General features: G+C 40.4%; 1 protein-coding gene across 1 annotated transcript in view; it reads right to left on the minus strand.

Moving 5' to 3' along the window:
* SBF2 (SET binding factor 2) overlaps positions 1 to 15,464 on the minus strand; it is a 636,382-nt gene that overhangs the window by 9,599 nt on the left and 611,319 nt on the right. The window contains exons 33-36 of the mRNA XM_075065844.1: positions 11,401 to 11,527; positions 9,842 to 9,969; positions 1,638 to 1,871; positions 103 to 207 (exon numbers count right to left, since the gene is read on the minus strand). Of these exons, the coding sequence (XP_074921945.1) occupies positions 103 to 207; positions 1,638 to 1,871; positions 9,842 to 9,969; positions 11,401 to 11,527 (594 nt within the window). The remainder of the gene's footprint in view (positions 1 to 102; positions 208 to 1,637; positions 1,872 to 9,841; positions 9,970 to 11,400; positions 11,528 to 15,464) is intronic.

Genomic DNA, 15,464 nt, shown 5'->3' on the forward strand with positions numbered 1-15,464 from the left:
TGCCAATCTCACCAGGGGGAAAATTCCTTCCTGATGTCAAATATGGTGGTCAATTGGACCCTGAGCATATCAGATGGTCAACTGGACCCTTCCACCACTTACATTGTCTTGTCTTGTGTCATCTTTAAGATTCACAGTGACCCTTTCCCACAGGAGCTGCCACCTTTCTGAGCTCTGATTTAATTTATTCTCCAGTCTTTCGATTTCCTGAAATCAATAAAAAAGTGTTTTCCTGAGGATATACATTTCAGACTGGTTGCATCTAAACACACAAATTCCATTTTCACTTGCCATAAAAGAAATATGATAATGATAAGGATTGGATATATTTTATAAAACAATTTAAAAAGAGCAAATCTAATGCTGTGACATTAGCATTAAACATTGCCAACATTTACATAACATGGTTTATAAGAAGTGATAAAGTGATAAAAGGAGGAACTGAAACGACTTATTTGATTTAGATTCCAAACTGTAATAACATGTTCTTGTTGTGAAATTTGGGAATATAACCTGTCTTGGTAGTTTCCAGTTAGGAACCCCTTCCTGCACCTCACACCCCTCCTTCCTAGCCCAACCCCAGAGCTTGCACCCCTAGCCGAAGCCCTCATCCCCCTCCCACACTCCAACCCCCTGCTCCAGCCTGTTGAAAGCGAGTGAGGGTGGGGGAGAGCGAGCGACAAAGGGAGGGGGGATGGAGCTATTGGGGGGCAGGGCCTCGGGACAGGGCAAGGGATGGGGCAGAGCTGTTCGGTTTTGTGTGATTAGAACGTTGGAAACCCTATTATTACTTCTGTTTGTTCTACCTTTTGTATTGTCTTCCTTATCAGTGCTGGGCTGGGGAAAGACAGAGAAGAGTTTGGGCCATTTGCACAAGGGGCTTGGCAATCTGTTGGTTATAATTTAAAACTTTTTGTTTAAAGCCCAATTCTGAGGGGTCTTTTATGTTGCTGGAGGCAACCTTCTGGGAGCCAAAAGGAAGGGATGAGGCCTACTACACAGAGTTACTAAACACCACTTTTTAGCTGCCTCCAGATTCTGTAAAGAGGAGACACACTCAGAATCTGGGACTAATGGACATGCTATGAGCTAGGCATAAAGATTTGGACACCTTATACTTCATTTGCGTTAAACGATATGGTGAACAGGGACAAGAACAGGGGGGTAAAGTACTGCTGCAATCCAGAAAGAATCCAGAGTTTGCCCCAAATGAGATAACATTCCTTGTAAAATATGAGGTTACAATTTTGAAAACTCTGGGAGAAGATAGTTAGAAAATCTATTATACGCGTTACTTTTTTATTTAAAAAGGAAAGTGAAAAAATGTATTAAGACCTTACTTTTAAGGAATAAAAAGTAAGATATACCTAAATTGCCTCATTATTGGCTGCAGTTCACAGCGTAAAAAAGGTAAGTATTAAAACCTATTTACAGAACTGAATTAATTCAGAACAGCATAACCTTTTGTAAGATGTTTGACTGACTTTCTGACCCCAAATCTCTTTGGAGATTAAACCAATTATTTTTACCTAATATTTACTTTTACAGCACATCTATAAGGCAATGACTTGAATGGCTATGAATTTGATAAGTGTAATAAATTGTAGTGTTCTGTCTTTGTTAGCATCCATACTTACATTTAAGAGGCTCGTGATTGCATCAGGTTGCACTTTGCTAACATCATCATAGCACGGCCACACTATTTTCCTCTTACTCTGGGGAAATGAACCATCCATTTGGTCAACTTCCTCTGAAGTGTTGCATTTCACAGTAACCATGGTCCAATCATAGGAAGGACCTGTGGCCAAGGTCTCTTCCATATAGTAATCCCACGTTTTCAGGCTGGACATATTTACACTTGGTTTTAATGCCTGTTTGAAACAAAGCCCAATAAACTAGTGTCACATGGAAATTTTCAGTTTCAGAGTTCTCCCCAACACAAATCCAATACTTTACATTTTACAGACTATCCTCCTGAATTTAATGTAGCATTGCTACTGGTGTGTGCTGATCTGGAATTACAATGTTCAGTGCATGACTGTGGGATAAAATAAAAGATGTCAGATCAAGGGAAATAGTTACTTACCTCGCAGTAACTGTACTTCAAAATATGCTGTCAATATATAAACCACCGGTGGTGTGCATATGCCCCATACTCTTGAATTCTGATTCTTTTGGCCAGCAGTGTCCATTGTGGCCAGCCTGCACTCCGAGTCTTTTAGTGCCTCCGATCTGAGGGCATAAAGGGTGTGGCAACCCAAATGTCCCTCAGTTCCTTTGCCAAAACACAATTTAGATATTATAGGACAATGTAGTGGCAGAAAAGGAGGACTGGTTGTGGAGTATATGTGGACAACTCATATCAAAGAACCACAGTCACTGTAAGATAAATAACCATTTCTTCTTCTTCAAGTGCTTGTCCACATATATATTCTACTATTGGTGACGAAAGCAGTGACCTAGATCATAGGAGGAGGATGCTAGGAATCTTACCTAAACAATGATTGTCAGACAACCTACTGAAATGGGCATCTAGAGGGTTGACAATCACTGTTTAGGTTGCTAAAATGGACATCAGATATTGATGCTTCTACTATGGGTAATGCTGCACTACTTGAGCGCTGTCATGGAAAAAGCCACCCTGGCAATAATTTGATCAGAGACTCAAGCCTGAGGCCCGTTTATTGTACGCACACCAATGCGTTGGGAGGTAGCAGGTTGGATACTGCGCCCCCGATAAGAAGCATCACCCGAGTATATAAAGCTGAAAACCGCAAATACACCATACATTTAAGTAATAATCGCCCTTATTTGGAATTAACATCTGACAGGGGTTAGAGTCTTTTGGGGTCTTTTTTGGTACTTTCCAATGTGGTTGCTTGCATACCTTTTATGGAAGTAAAGAGGGTTAGGGTCTCGGCTAGTACTTTCCAGTGTTTAGCAACCATTCCTTTTATGGGGTACCGTTACACCAAGTAGGTCACAGGGTACAGCAATATCACGGGGCAGTTACACAACAGGCATAAGGGAGGGTTATCGTTATAGATGTTTCATACTTGTTACAATCTTATCTCACCCAAGCAGTTGTTATATTTCATAAGCATTAGGCACATATTACAAATAGTTCCTGCTTCTGGGGCTTCTCATTTGCCCTCCTCCCCCTGCAGCCAGGGGACACAGCTAGTTTGGTTCAGGCTTAGGGCCCGTTAGAAACTAGACAGGCCCATGTTAACAAATCAAGGCCTATCTAATTGGGGGGGTGTCTTTTCCTCACAGTGATAAGTTGGTTATTTCATAACACAATGTATTTAGAAATGTCTCTGCATTGAGACTGCCTGACCTGTCATCATAAACTACAAATAATCTGGGGAATACCCTAAATGGCTTAGTCCTAGTCATGTAGAAGGACAATGCTCTGCATACATCTAGGGTGTGAAGCTGAGCCTCCCCTTTCCATAAATGGGCAGATGTATTATTTGGTTGAAATAGAAATTGAAGACTACCCTCAGCAAGAATTTTGGTGTAGGTCTCAAGGTGACTCCATTTTTATGAAAAACTGTATGAAGGTCTGGACATGCGAGCTGATAGCTCCTCTACCATTTTAGCAATTATTATTGCAACTTAAAGAGGGATATACCCGCATATGGTCATTCAGGAATCTAGCTACTGTAGGGTATGAAAATGTCAAATAATTCTATGTTGGAGGTTGGACTGCTGAGATGGCTGCTAAATGGATCCTCAGGGAGATCAGAGATAGTTCAGAGCTCTTTAAGGGCAGAAGGTAATCTAGTATGTCAGGTATTTGGGTGTTCAGTGGAGACAACTGGTACTGTTGAGCCCAGACAGTGAATCTCTTTCCTTGACTCAGCAGGTGAGCCTCACAGAGTCCTTTCTACTGCGGATAAGACTGTTTTGTATCTCATTTGAACAGGTTTTCTCTACTTATGTTAACCAGCCAGTATTCGTGCCATGCAGTGCAAGAAAGAGGGATCTGGATGGAGAATCTGTCCTCAGCTTTGGCATACCACATCTGGGGGCAGAGGCAACTGTCTTGGAAGTTGAATGAAGAGATTCGTTAGGTCTAAGAACTGGGACTGCCTTTGCCATGCTCATGTTATGATGATGATCATCCTGGCTAAATCTTGCTTGAAGCTCCTGAGAACTCTTAGGATCAATGGAATTGGAGGATAAACATATATGAAGCCTGAGAACCAGTGGATCAGGAATAAGTTGGACAGATATTCCTGACTTTGCCCTCCTCTGGACAAGAGCTTTTTCTTTTTCTTTCATTGGTGGCAAAGAGGCCTATGGTTGGATGACCCTATTTGATCGATATGTCTTGGATAACAGTATCCTTTACTGACCACTCATGGTCACTGGCAACTGTCTGCTGAGGTGATCCATCAGCATATTTTGCAACCCTGGTAGGTGTAAAGCTATTGGAGTAATCTTGTAATTCCATGGATTTGCTGTTTCTTGACATAGAGCAAGTCTACATTATCGCTTAAGTTGATCTAACTTACATTGCTCAGAGGTGTGAAAAAGATCCCCCCCCCCCACTCCCTGAAGTGATGCAAGTTTTGTGTTGTCCACGCTGGTGCTGTATCAGCAGGAGACTCTCTCGCTAACATAGCTTCCCCTTCTCGCCAAAGTGGAGTAATTATCTCGACAGAAGAGCTCTCTCCCGTCAGCATAGCGCATCATCACCAGACGCATTACAGCGCCCCTTGTTCGTTTATGTAATACGCTGGTATGGCTTCATCTGTCATGACCTGAATTGTTAGACACTTCAGAACAGAGAGGAAAACTGTGTGTGCTAAACAAATCTTAGTCCTCAAATGTTTATGTGAAGCTGGGTTTTTTGAGGAGTTGATAGGTTGAAAGTTGTCTAAATGGGCTTCCCTTCCCACCAGTGGAGGTATCTGCCACCAGAGTATTTGATGGCAATGATGGAGAGGGACCTACTACAGGAGTCCTGGTGGGACCTGCATTCTCATATCCAAGTGATGTTTGTTGGGCTGATGTACCAACTTTAACCATCCTTGCCTGCACACAGGTGTAGTCTGGCATGCCGAGTTACATATGTGCAGGAGGCCATGTGCCCTAGGAGTCAGACAAATTCTTACAGATATCACGTGTTGAGCTAGCAGGTGATTGCCCAGATCTCCTATGGCTTGGAATCCCATGGGGGCAGATAGATCATTGCTGTTGTGGAGTCCACAACTGCCCCTATTAATGCTATCATTTGAATAGGAACTAATATGGACATCTCTTTGCTTTCTTTTAGTCCTAAAGAGGCAGAAAGGTCCAGAGTTTGCTGCATGGAGTCAGTCATCTGTTCTTGAGACTTCCTGCAAACGAGCAAGTCCTCTAAGTATGGATGAACCCAGACTCTGTTTCCTGAGATAAGCTGTCACTACTACTAGGAATGTTGGCCCAGATTTCTGAAGGTATTTAGGCATTGCAATATCTGTCCAACTTAGAAACCTAAGTTTCATTTTCAACAAAGTTTCACATAGGCACTTACGACCCTAAGTCTCATTGATGTTCAGTGAAATTTAGGCTCCTAAGTCACTTAGGCATTGGAACACTGAGCAGACCAATGCCTAAATACTTTTTAAAATCTGGGCTTTCGTGAATACGGCTTGCCACAGGTGCTGCCTTCCTCCTTGCCCCGGGGATGCTCAACCCCTGCTCCACTCCAGACCCTGCCCCCACCTCGCCTCTTCCTGCCCAATTCCACCCCCTCTCCTGAGCACACCCCATCCCCGCTCCTGCCCCCAAACACCTTTTGCATGCTGAGGAACAGCTGAGCGTGGTGGGTGGGAGGCGCTGGGAGGGAGGGGAAGGAGTTGATCAGTGGGGCTGCTGGCAGGTGGGAAGTGCTGAGGGGGAGGAGGTCAGAGCAGGCTACCAGTGGATGCAGGCCTGGAGCACCCACGGAATCAGCACCTATGCCGCTGTCGCTCTCCATAGAGTGAATGATAGGACCCTGTATTGATAGTAGGAATTGCTTATCTGAAAATTTAGATATTTTCTGTAGGCAGGATGAATTAATATATGAAAATAAGCATCTTGGAAGTTGAGAGCTGAATACCAATCTGGTGGATGTAGGGTGGAAATTATCGAGGCCAGGGTTACCATCCTGAACTCGAGCTTGTGAATGAAGGTGTTCAATTGTCTCAAGTCCAGAATAAGGTGCCCTCCACTCTTCTTCTCAAGAATTAGAAAGTAACGGGAATAAACCCTGTTACTCTCTGTATTCTGGAAGCACTATTTCCACTGTTCTGAGATTTGGGGTGTGTTTACACTGGAGCTGAAGCCATAATGGCCAGCTAAGGAAGATATATCTATGGTAAGAGTGCCAAGCTAGCACTCTAAAATATCAACATAGCTGTGGCTTCATGAGCAGTGTGATGGGCTAGCTACGCCAAGTACAATTCTGTCTGAAACTCTAAGTAGGTACTTGGATCAGTTGGCTTGTCCTGCTGCCTGTGCAACCATGGCTACACTACTATTTTTAGAATGCGACCTTGATCAGAGCTAGCACAGGTATATATACCTGAGCTCAAATTATATCTCCAGCACCAGGGTTGACATATCCTCAGAAGTGACTGCACCTTCCAGATGTAGCATGCTGTCATAAGATGGGTCCCTGAAAAGTGATGGGAAAAATAGGTGGTGGGTGGGGAGTGTCTGGAATTGGATCGAGTAGTCCACCTCTATGATTTCCATGACCCAGCAGTCTGTAATGAAATTCCAGACCCCACAAAAATAAAACAAATGGAGGGGATATAAGCGGGAAATCCAAGAGAACTGTACACTGCCCCCGACCAGGGAGCCTGCTGCTTTGATGAAGATCAGGGCTAGTGAAAAGATGTGGTAGTAGAGGCACATGATTTCCATTTCTTACATTTCCGTTGCTTCCTGGGTGGTTCAGGCTGTCGATAATGAGTACAGTATTGGCTGCCTTTGATGCGGTTGAGGCTTAAAGAACTTTCTTTTTGGTGCACAAGTATAGACTCTCAGGAACTGCAGTGTCACTTGAGAGTCCTTCCACAGAGCATATAAACCTCATTAACCTTTATATTAAAAAGTCTGCATCCTTCAAATGGAAGATCCTCAGTTGTAACTTGTACCTCTCATTTGTAGCCTTGATGATAAATAATATTTGCAGCCAAATAAACTGAATTTCTTGCATCTGTCTTGAGGTGTAAATTTTTGCTGACTGTGTTTTTCATTACCCATTGTGACAAGCAGAGATCCTGTTGTAGGATGTATGTAAAATTGCTCAAAGCCTTAGGAAGGCACTTGGCAGCAATGATCTACTGTTTTTGATGTTGGTGACAAAGAAGCACGCATCTGCCAGAGTAACTGCCTGTTCTAAGAGCCTCTCATTCATGGGCATTACAAGACATCCAGGCCACAGAGGTGTATGGGATGCCCTTGAAGTTTGTGTGATGTCTTCCGGACAACTACCACTAGACTCTCCAGTGTATCAGCCAGCCTACACAGCAAGTCATGGAATGCTTTGAAGTTGTCTGGGAGTGAGGCAGATGTGGCTACCATAGCCTCATCCAGATACAACAATGAGATAGTCGCTTGTATGGGGTGGGTCCTCTGCCAGCAAGTCCCCATCAGAGCTCTGACCAGTCTGTCCAGTCAACAGCACTGTAGTCATGGTTGGCTGTAGTGCCCCTTTGTGAGGTAGGGGAGGTGATCTAGCCCTGGACTAGGTTGTATCCCTCTTAGAGTTCTATGTCTGGGACATTAATAATGAGTCCTAGACTCCCTCTCTGAAGCGTATGGATCTGAATAGCTAGATCCCAGGGGCTGAACTGGTAATGCCCCCTGCTATTCTCAGAGCCTGGGAAAGAGAAGAAGTGCTTCCTTTGCAGGGTTGCAACAGTGCCAGATGGAATATTGGGAGAATCACCAGACTGCACTCTGATTCGTTCTGCTGATGTGCTCAGTACCAGAATGGGGGTGGCAGCTGGTTGTGGAGGAACCTTCTGTACTGATAATAATGGTGAGCCAAGTAACGAGGAAACCATAAGGTCCCTTGGAACTGAGTATGCTGGAGCCATGGGTAAGTGTATGGACAGTGTTGGTATAGGGGCTATTGGCATTGGGGCCCTCAGGGACAAAGGGTTGGTAAAGGGTAGTTTTTGGAGTACTGAGGAACCTGGTCTTGACGCACAGTGATGGTGCCAAGGAACCCTCTCTGGGCCTTGAGCTACCTTTTCCAAGAAAATTTGAGGGGATTTCTGGTTTCTCACAGAAGGATCTGATAAAGGAGACCTGGATCATTTTCCTTTGTGGGCTTAGTGCTCTTTTCTCCCCTTATCCTCTTAGGTTTTACAAGCTAACAAATTGTGAAGTAGCTAGCTGTTTACAATACAATGGGTAGATTGCACAGTGTGCGAGATGCTCCGACACTACAAATTCCAACTTGTAGCCACAGGTGGTGAGAAGGAACAAGCAATCATAGAAGAAATGGTTACTTACCTTACAATAACTACGGTTCTTTGAGATCTGTTGTCCATATGTATTCCATGATCTGCCCTTCTCACTACTGTGGAATCTTTTAACACCTGGATTTTTTACTGGTGAAGGATTTGAGGGACAGTTAGGGTCACCTTGCCCTTTATGTCCTCAGGTGGGAGACACAAGGATACTCAGGGCTAAGGTGCAGCTCCAATGGATGCTGCTGGCCAAAACAATCTGAAATTCAGTGCATGGGACACATGCACATCACGAGTGGAATATACATGGAGAAGAATGAGCCACTCTTATCTGTCCATCTTTTCAGTTAACAAGATAATAAAATGGAGGCACACTGTGTGTACGTACGTATGTACTTACATACATACATACAATTCCTTTATGTCTCAGTTGGAACCCTGATAACCTCTCCCATTTCCCCTATTTTAAAAGCAACCCGCAGTCCAGGTTCTGCATCATGACTATGATTCACTTAGCTGAACAGGGGAAAATCTCCCTTTGTCAACACTAACTGATCAGAGGTGCTAATTTCATAATGATAGAACACATGTAGTGTCAGTGAAACAGATATGGTTTCCCTAATTGAAATATTTATACATGTTTTGTTGATCAAAGATTAGACTAGTTTATAAATAGCATTAAATGTGGAAAGCAATCATCAATATTATTAATCTGTGTGCTGCCATGCATACCTTTAATATTTTACTCAATGTTTTAATTTAAAATGGACAAGTATTGTTCATGACACAGTACTTTATACTTAGAAAATAATTCTAAGTAGAAGGGATATGGGTCATGGTACAGGATAAATATTGACACTATAAAATTATTCAAGATACAGCTAAATGTGATCAATATATATTCCTTTCAGGAAATGATATGACATGTAATGCAATGTATCAGGATCTTATGAAACGTGTCTCACTACCAATGTAATTTATATTTACTTTTAACTTGCTTCCTCATAATTTTTATTTAGATTTACTTTTTATGGTCACGTGCAAATGTTAACTCTGATCCTGCAATCATTAATAATTAATCTTATGTCATGCACCTAAGTAGTCTTCTTTATGTCAGTGGGACATACGTGGATGAGTAAATGTTCTAGGACTTGCCCCTTTACAATTAATCAATATGAGTCTTAAATAATTTGCATGACTAATGATATAAACTAGTGAGAAATTGCAATGATCTATTAATATTTCCTAACATTTCTTCAGCAGGGTTACTTAGAATAATAAAATGTCTGAAATTGGTCTAGACCAATTCAACAAGTTCCAAACTACTTAGAGAATCATTCAGAATAACAAACAACATAAAAGTTTCTATATCATACCTCTGTTTCAACAGTTGCATATAGGTAATTGAAGAAAATAGGGCTCCTTTTGTGCATTTTTTCAATACATTCCCAAATACAGATTCCCTTTTTGGTATGTCTGTCTCCTTTATCTTCAAACAATGTCCCTATAGGAAAAAAAGGTAAAAGAAGGATTTATAGTGACATGTAACAAATGGTAAAGCATAATCAGAAGGATTTTGTTTTATGACATTTAGCAAGGAATGAAAACATTGCAAAAATGACCAATACTTAAGAAGTCTGAATTGATGAAAATAACATTAAAGAATTTTATGTGGTGCAGTGTAATTGCCATTCTTGCTGCCTGAACACCAACTTGATATGAAAACAAACGTTCTATAATATGACATTTGCATTCTTATTCTGAAGCCTACTGCAGTACTTGAGGTGTTGCTAATGAGGTTTGTTCTAAATTTACTTTGTTTTCACACTTCAGCTGCCACTTAGTGTACCATATATACACATTAAAAATGTTGTAATTATTCAATAACTTGTGATACATTGTTGTGCTATTGTGCAATATTACCACCTGAAATGTGGACTGGGACGTACAAGTCTGAGAGCAGAGACTTGGGGTGAAATCCAGGCTCCACTGAAGTCAACGGTAGTTTTGTCATTGATTTCACTGAAGCCACTATTTCCTTCTTGGTGTGGTGATATTTGAAAGCATCACCACCCTGTTGGGAGTCTCATAAGTCATAACTATGATAAAATGACAATAGCTTACAAAATATACAAATCAGTATTTTGTGCAGAAATAGAATGTTTGCTCAGTGCCTGGATTAGTTTCATGGTTGTTTGGGCTTTTACAGAACACATTAAATTGACTGCTTGCCATGAGAAACCTGATTTTTCTGTGAAAATTGTTCATTTCAGAGTTTGCACTAGCGCTTTGCTTCTTGCATACGGTCAAAGACAAGCCTGAGAAAGGTGGATGTGACTGAGTGATCAGTCTGACAGAGGACGGGCTGAGAATGCAGAAGAGAGGTGGGGCCTTAGATGAAGCAAGGTAGCCTGCAAGAGACAGAGGAAGAAAGTAAAAGAAAAACACAGGCATTCATGAGGAAGGGGAAAAAGGCTCTCCTTTATGGAAATGCCATACAATCTCATGAATCCCAGGACCTCTTTTCTGTAATTAAAAAAAAATATCTACAATAAAAAACAGAAGTTCTTTAGAGAACAGGCAGATGGAAGGGGAAATTGTATTAAGTGAATGGACTGGAAAGTGAAGCAAGGTTCTGGCAATTATAACTATTCTTTCCATTTCTCTTACCCTTTTAGCATGGTTCAGGAACTATTCATTCACCAAATATAACTGCCAATGACTCTGTACGCAGAATTAATTCCAGTACACCCCAGGTACTTACATAGCACTTGGTAAGTTTTTCTATGTTTCTAGTTGGTTGCAATGTAATCATTAGCACCATCTCACAATGGAAAGACTCCTGTGAACTCAATATTAATTAAAGGCAAAAGTGTAAAATAATAAAGAAATGAAAAAAAATGAAGGAGCATCAACCACATTCTTCTACACATACCATGTTCTAGTCTTTCATAGTCTGAATCCAGAAGAAATGTTTTAAATCTATTTGAAACGTAGTGGAAAGCTAAGAACTTCAGGAAATACTGATTGAATTCAAACTCTGTTGGATACTGGTTGTGAATCTACAAAATATATACAGAAGGGAAAAAAGACATTGACTACAGTAAAACAAGAACGTTTAAAGGACAGTAAGGTAAAATATAATGACAAAGTAATAACCCTGTGAATGTTGATAACAAATATGTACTTAAAAGCCACTGTCTTACCTACCCTCCTTATGGATCCATTTATGCAGGTTCTTTTCCTGGTATTTTTATTTAAGACATTTTGCAGCTGAGTTAAACCATAGAATGTCTGCTCCATCAAAATGCTAGAGTATAGATACTGTGATTCTAATTTTCAATTTAAAAGCACAGAAGTTTTTCTGCATAAACAGTATAGCTATCTTTGGCTGCTTTAACAGACATCATTTTCACAAAAGCTATTTAATATTAGGCTTAGTCTCCATTTTGCAAAGTATTTGCAAAGTTTGATATATTTTCCCCAATATCAAATTTGGTTCATCTGCAATGAGCATCTAGTATCCCACATCCAGTTATACTCATGTTAGGCCAAAGTTAATTTGGATAAATGTGACATTGCTTTATATTGGAATGATAGCTAAGTAAGTAATGATAGTTCCGCAGACCTGAAGAAGAGCCTGTCTATCTTGAAAGGTTGTCTCTTTCACCAACAGAGGTAAGTCCAATAGCAGATATTAACTTAAGAGACAAGTTGGATGAGGTGAATAAATAAGTCTTCAAAATATAGAAAGTTACAAGGACATTGTCACAGTATGTTTCATAATTTTGAAAATAATCCCCTTTTCATCCTGTACTGTTTATGATCACTGTGAATCTTGAGATGGAGATTTTCTTTAATTATATTTTGCTCTCTATCACATATGGTTTGTTATTTAGACTTGCCTATGAGTGCTAATATGCTAACAATTTATAAAGAATTACAAGGGCTTTTCAAATAGACAAAATAGAAAAAAAATTGAAGCTCCAAATTTGGGGTCCATCAGTCTGGAAAATGTCTTTAACTTGCACATGCCAAAGTCCTGAGTGTCTCCAGGTTTTCCTTTACTTTTATCCTCCCCATTTCCAAGCCATTTATCCTTCTGGCTGATCACCGGATGATACTCCCTCTGAAATGTCACACTTTAAATAATCTAAAAGAATCACTGTTCAGTGACGTCAGATGATCCCATTCAGAAGTTGAATGCATTTCCTATAGAACCCTGATGCCCTGCAGACAGTAGTGAAAGATAGTTATCAGCTGCTTGAATGATAGTGGAACAGACTACCAGCTAGACGGGCTGCACCAGTGACATTTTCAAATGAAAAAAAAACAAACACATTTGACTCTTCATGTTTCCTTATAATCTGGCAGTAAATAGCTCAAGCTACGCAATGGGAATCTCTGTGCTCAGCACCTTGAGTTCAGGTGCTCTCGTTGCTGGGGAACTGCAGGCTAGAAAAGGAATTTTGACGATCAAAAGTTTCTACTAAAATATTAACTATTTTAAAACTTTGTATTCTGGAACCAGATCATTTCCTAATATTGACCTGGAGACTTGGAGTTTAGAACGCATAACCATCAGAAAACAAGATTATTCATCTAGTTCTAATCTACAGGGAATGTTCTGCTTTGTAGAGCCAACAGGACCCTCAAAAGTAGTGTCACTGGTTATAAGTCTATTGGTAAACATATATATTAGGGCTGTCAATTAATTGCAGTTAACACGCGATTAACTCAAAAAAATTAATCGTGATTAATCGCAGTTTTAATCGCACTATTAAACAATAGAATATCAATTGAAATGTATAATATATTTTTTGGATTTTTTCTACATTTTCAAACATATTGATTTCAATTACAACACAGAATACAAAGTGTACAGTTCTCACTTTATATTATTTTTATTACAAATATGTGCATATAAAAATGATAAACAAAATAGTATTTTTCAGTTCAATTCATACAATACCATTATGCAATCTTTTTATTGTGAAAGTGCAACCTACAGATTTTTTTTGTTACATGTCTGCATTTAAAAACAAAACAATGTAAAACTTTAGAGCCTACAAGTGTCCTAGTTCTTGTTCAGCCAATCACTAAGAGAAACAAGTTTGTTTACATTTACGGGAGATGATAATCCCGGCTTGTTATTTACAATGTTACCTGAAAGTGAGAACAGGCGTTTGCATGGCACTTATGTAGCTGGCATTGCAAGGTATTTATGTGCCAGTTATGCTAAACATTCATGTCTCTTCATGCTTTGGCCACCATTCCAGAGGACATGCTTCCATGCTGATGATGCTTGTTAGAAAAATGTTGTGTTAATTAAATTTGTGACTGAACTCCTTGGGGGAGAACAGTATGTCTCCTGCTCTGTTTTACCTGATATCTGACATATATTTCATGTTATAGCAGTCTTGGATGATGACCTAGCACATGTTGTTCATTTTAAGAATACCTTTCACTGCAGATTTGACAAAACACAAAGAAGGTGCCAATGTGAGATTTCTAAAGATAGCTACAGCACTCGATCCCAGGTTTAAGAATCTGAAGTGTCTTTCAAAATCTGAGAGAGAAGACGTGTGGAGCAAGCTTTCAGAAGTCTTAAAAGAGCAACACTCTGATATGGAAACTACAGAACCCGAACCACCAGAAAAGAAAATCAATCTTCTGCTGGTGGCATCTGACTCAGATGATGAAAGTGAACATGTGTCAGTCTGCAGTGCTTTGGATCTTTATTGAGCACAACCCACCTGTTACACCTTGACACCTCAATATTCACCACTGTGATGTAATTAGGATATGTCTTATACCAAGCATGCCTTGTGAAGTGTCCTACTAAAAGTCTTGATCTGCTAGACAGTAGTATCTCGTGGGATTGTGGGTGCTATCCTCGTGTGTGAAGTTATGAAGTTTGGCTATATATGTGCTGCTGAAACATGTCACGAGGCCAAACCATGTTAATGGCTTATTGAAGAAATGCACACAAGCACAAGGATTACTCCAGGAACTGTGTACAATAGGAACACCTCAGATATAGCACTACTGGAACTATTTGATCCAGGTCACAGCAAAAGAGCTTTCCAGAAGGTAGAGAGAAGATATAAAAGGGGGAAACGACATTATGAGGGGACCTCACTCTCCCTACAACAACACACCTGGAAATGCCTGAGGAGGAAACAAAGACTGAACTGTGGGAAGTGATGGTCCCAGGCTAGAAGGATTTTTAGCCTGTGTATGGGAAAGCCAAGGCAACTTGTGTCTCAAGAATCTGCAATCCTGTTTATCACTCAGGTTGAGAATTTGCTAATTTATATCTTACCTAACTAGTGTGTTAAGCTCAGTTTGCATTTTTTGTTTATTTATCGGCAATCTGCTTTGATCTGTTTGCTATCCCTTATAATCACTTAGAATTTACCTTTTGTAGTTAATAAACTTATTTCTTGTTTATAACATAACCCAGCTTGTGCAATTCATATCTGGGGGGGAAGGGGAGGGTAGAAGCTATGCATCTCTCTTTCCACATTGAGGGAGAGGGAGAATTTTTACAAGCTTGCGCTGTGCAGATCTTTCTATACAGCACAAAACAGTATTATTTAGGGTTTATCCCCCAAAGGGCCTGTGCACGTGAGTCCTGGGTGAGTCCTCTCACCCACAGCTGACTTTAGTCTGTGTCTGCAGCTGGGTGTGGCTCTACCTGTGTGTATGTGCTACAAGAGGCCAGGGAGCCTAATTCAGCAAAACAGGGAGAGGGAATCCAGGCTGGTGGAGCAGTTTTTTTGTACATAATTCTACATTTGTAAGTTCAACTTTCATGATAAAGAGATTGCACTACGGTACTTGTATGAGGTGAATTGAAAACTACTATTTTTTTTTTGTTTTTTATAGCACAAATATTTGTAATAAAAAATAAAGTGAGCACTGTACACTTTGTGTTCTGTGTTGTAACTGAAATAAGTATATTTGAAGATGTAGAAAACATTCACAATATTTAAA

Source organism: Chelonoidis abingdonii, chromosome 4, assembly GCF_003597395.2.
Source record: "Chelonoidis abingdonii isolate Lonesome George chromosome 4, CheloAbing_2.0, whole genome shotgun sequence".
Classification (NCBI taxonomy): domain Eukaryota; kingdom Metazoa; phylum Chordata; order Testudines; family Testudinidae; genus Chelonoidis; species Chelonoidis abingdonii.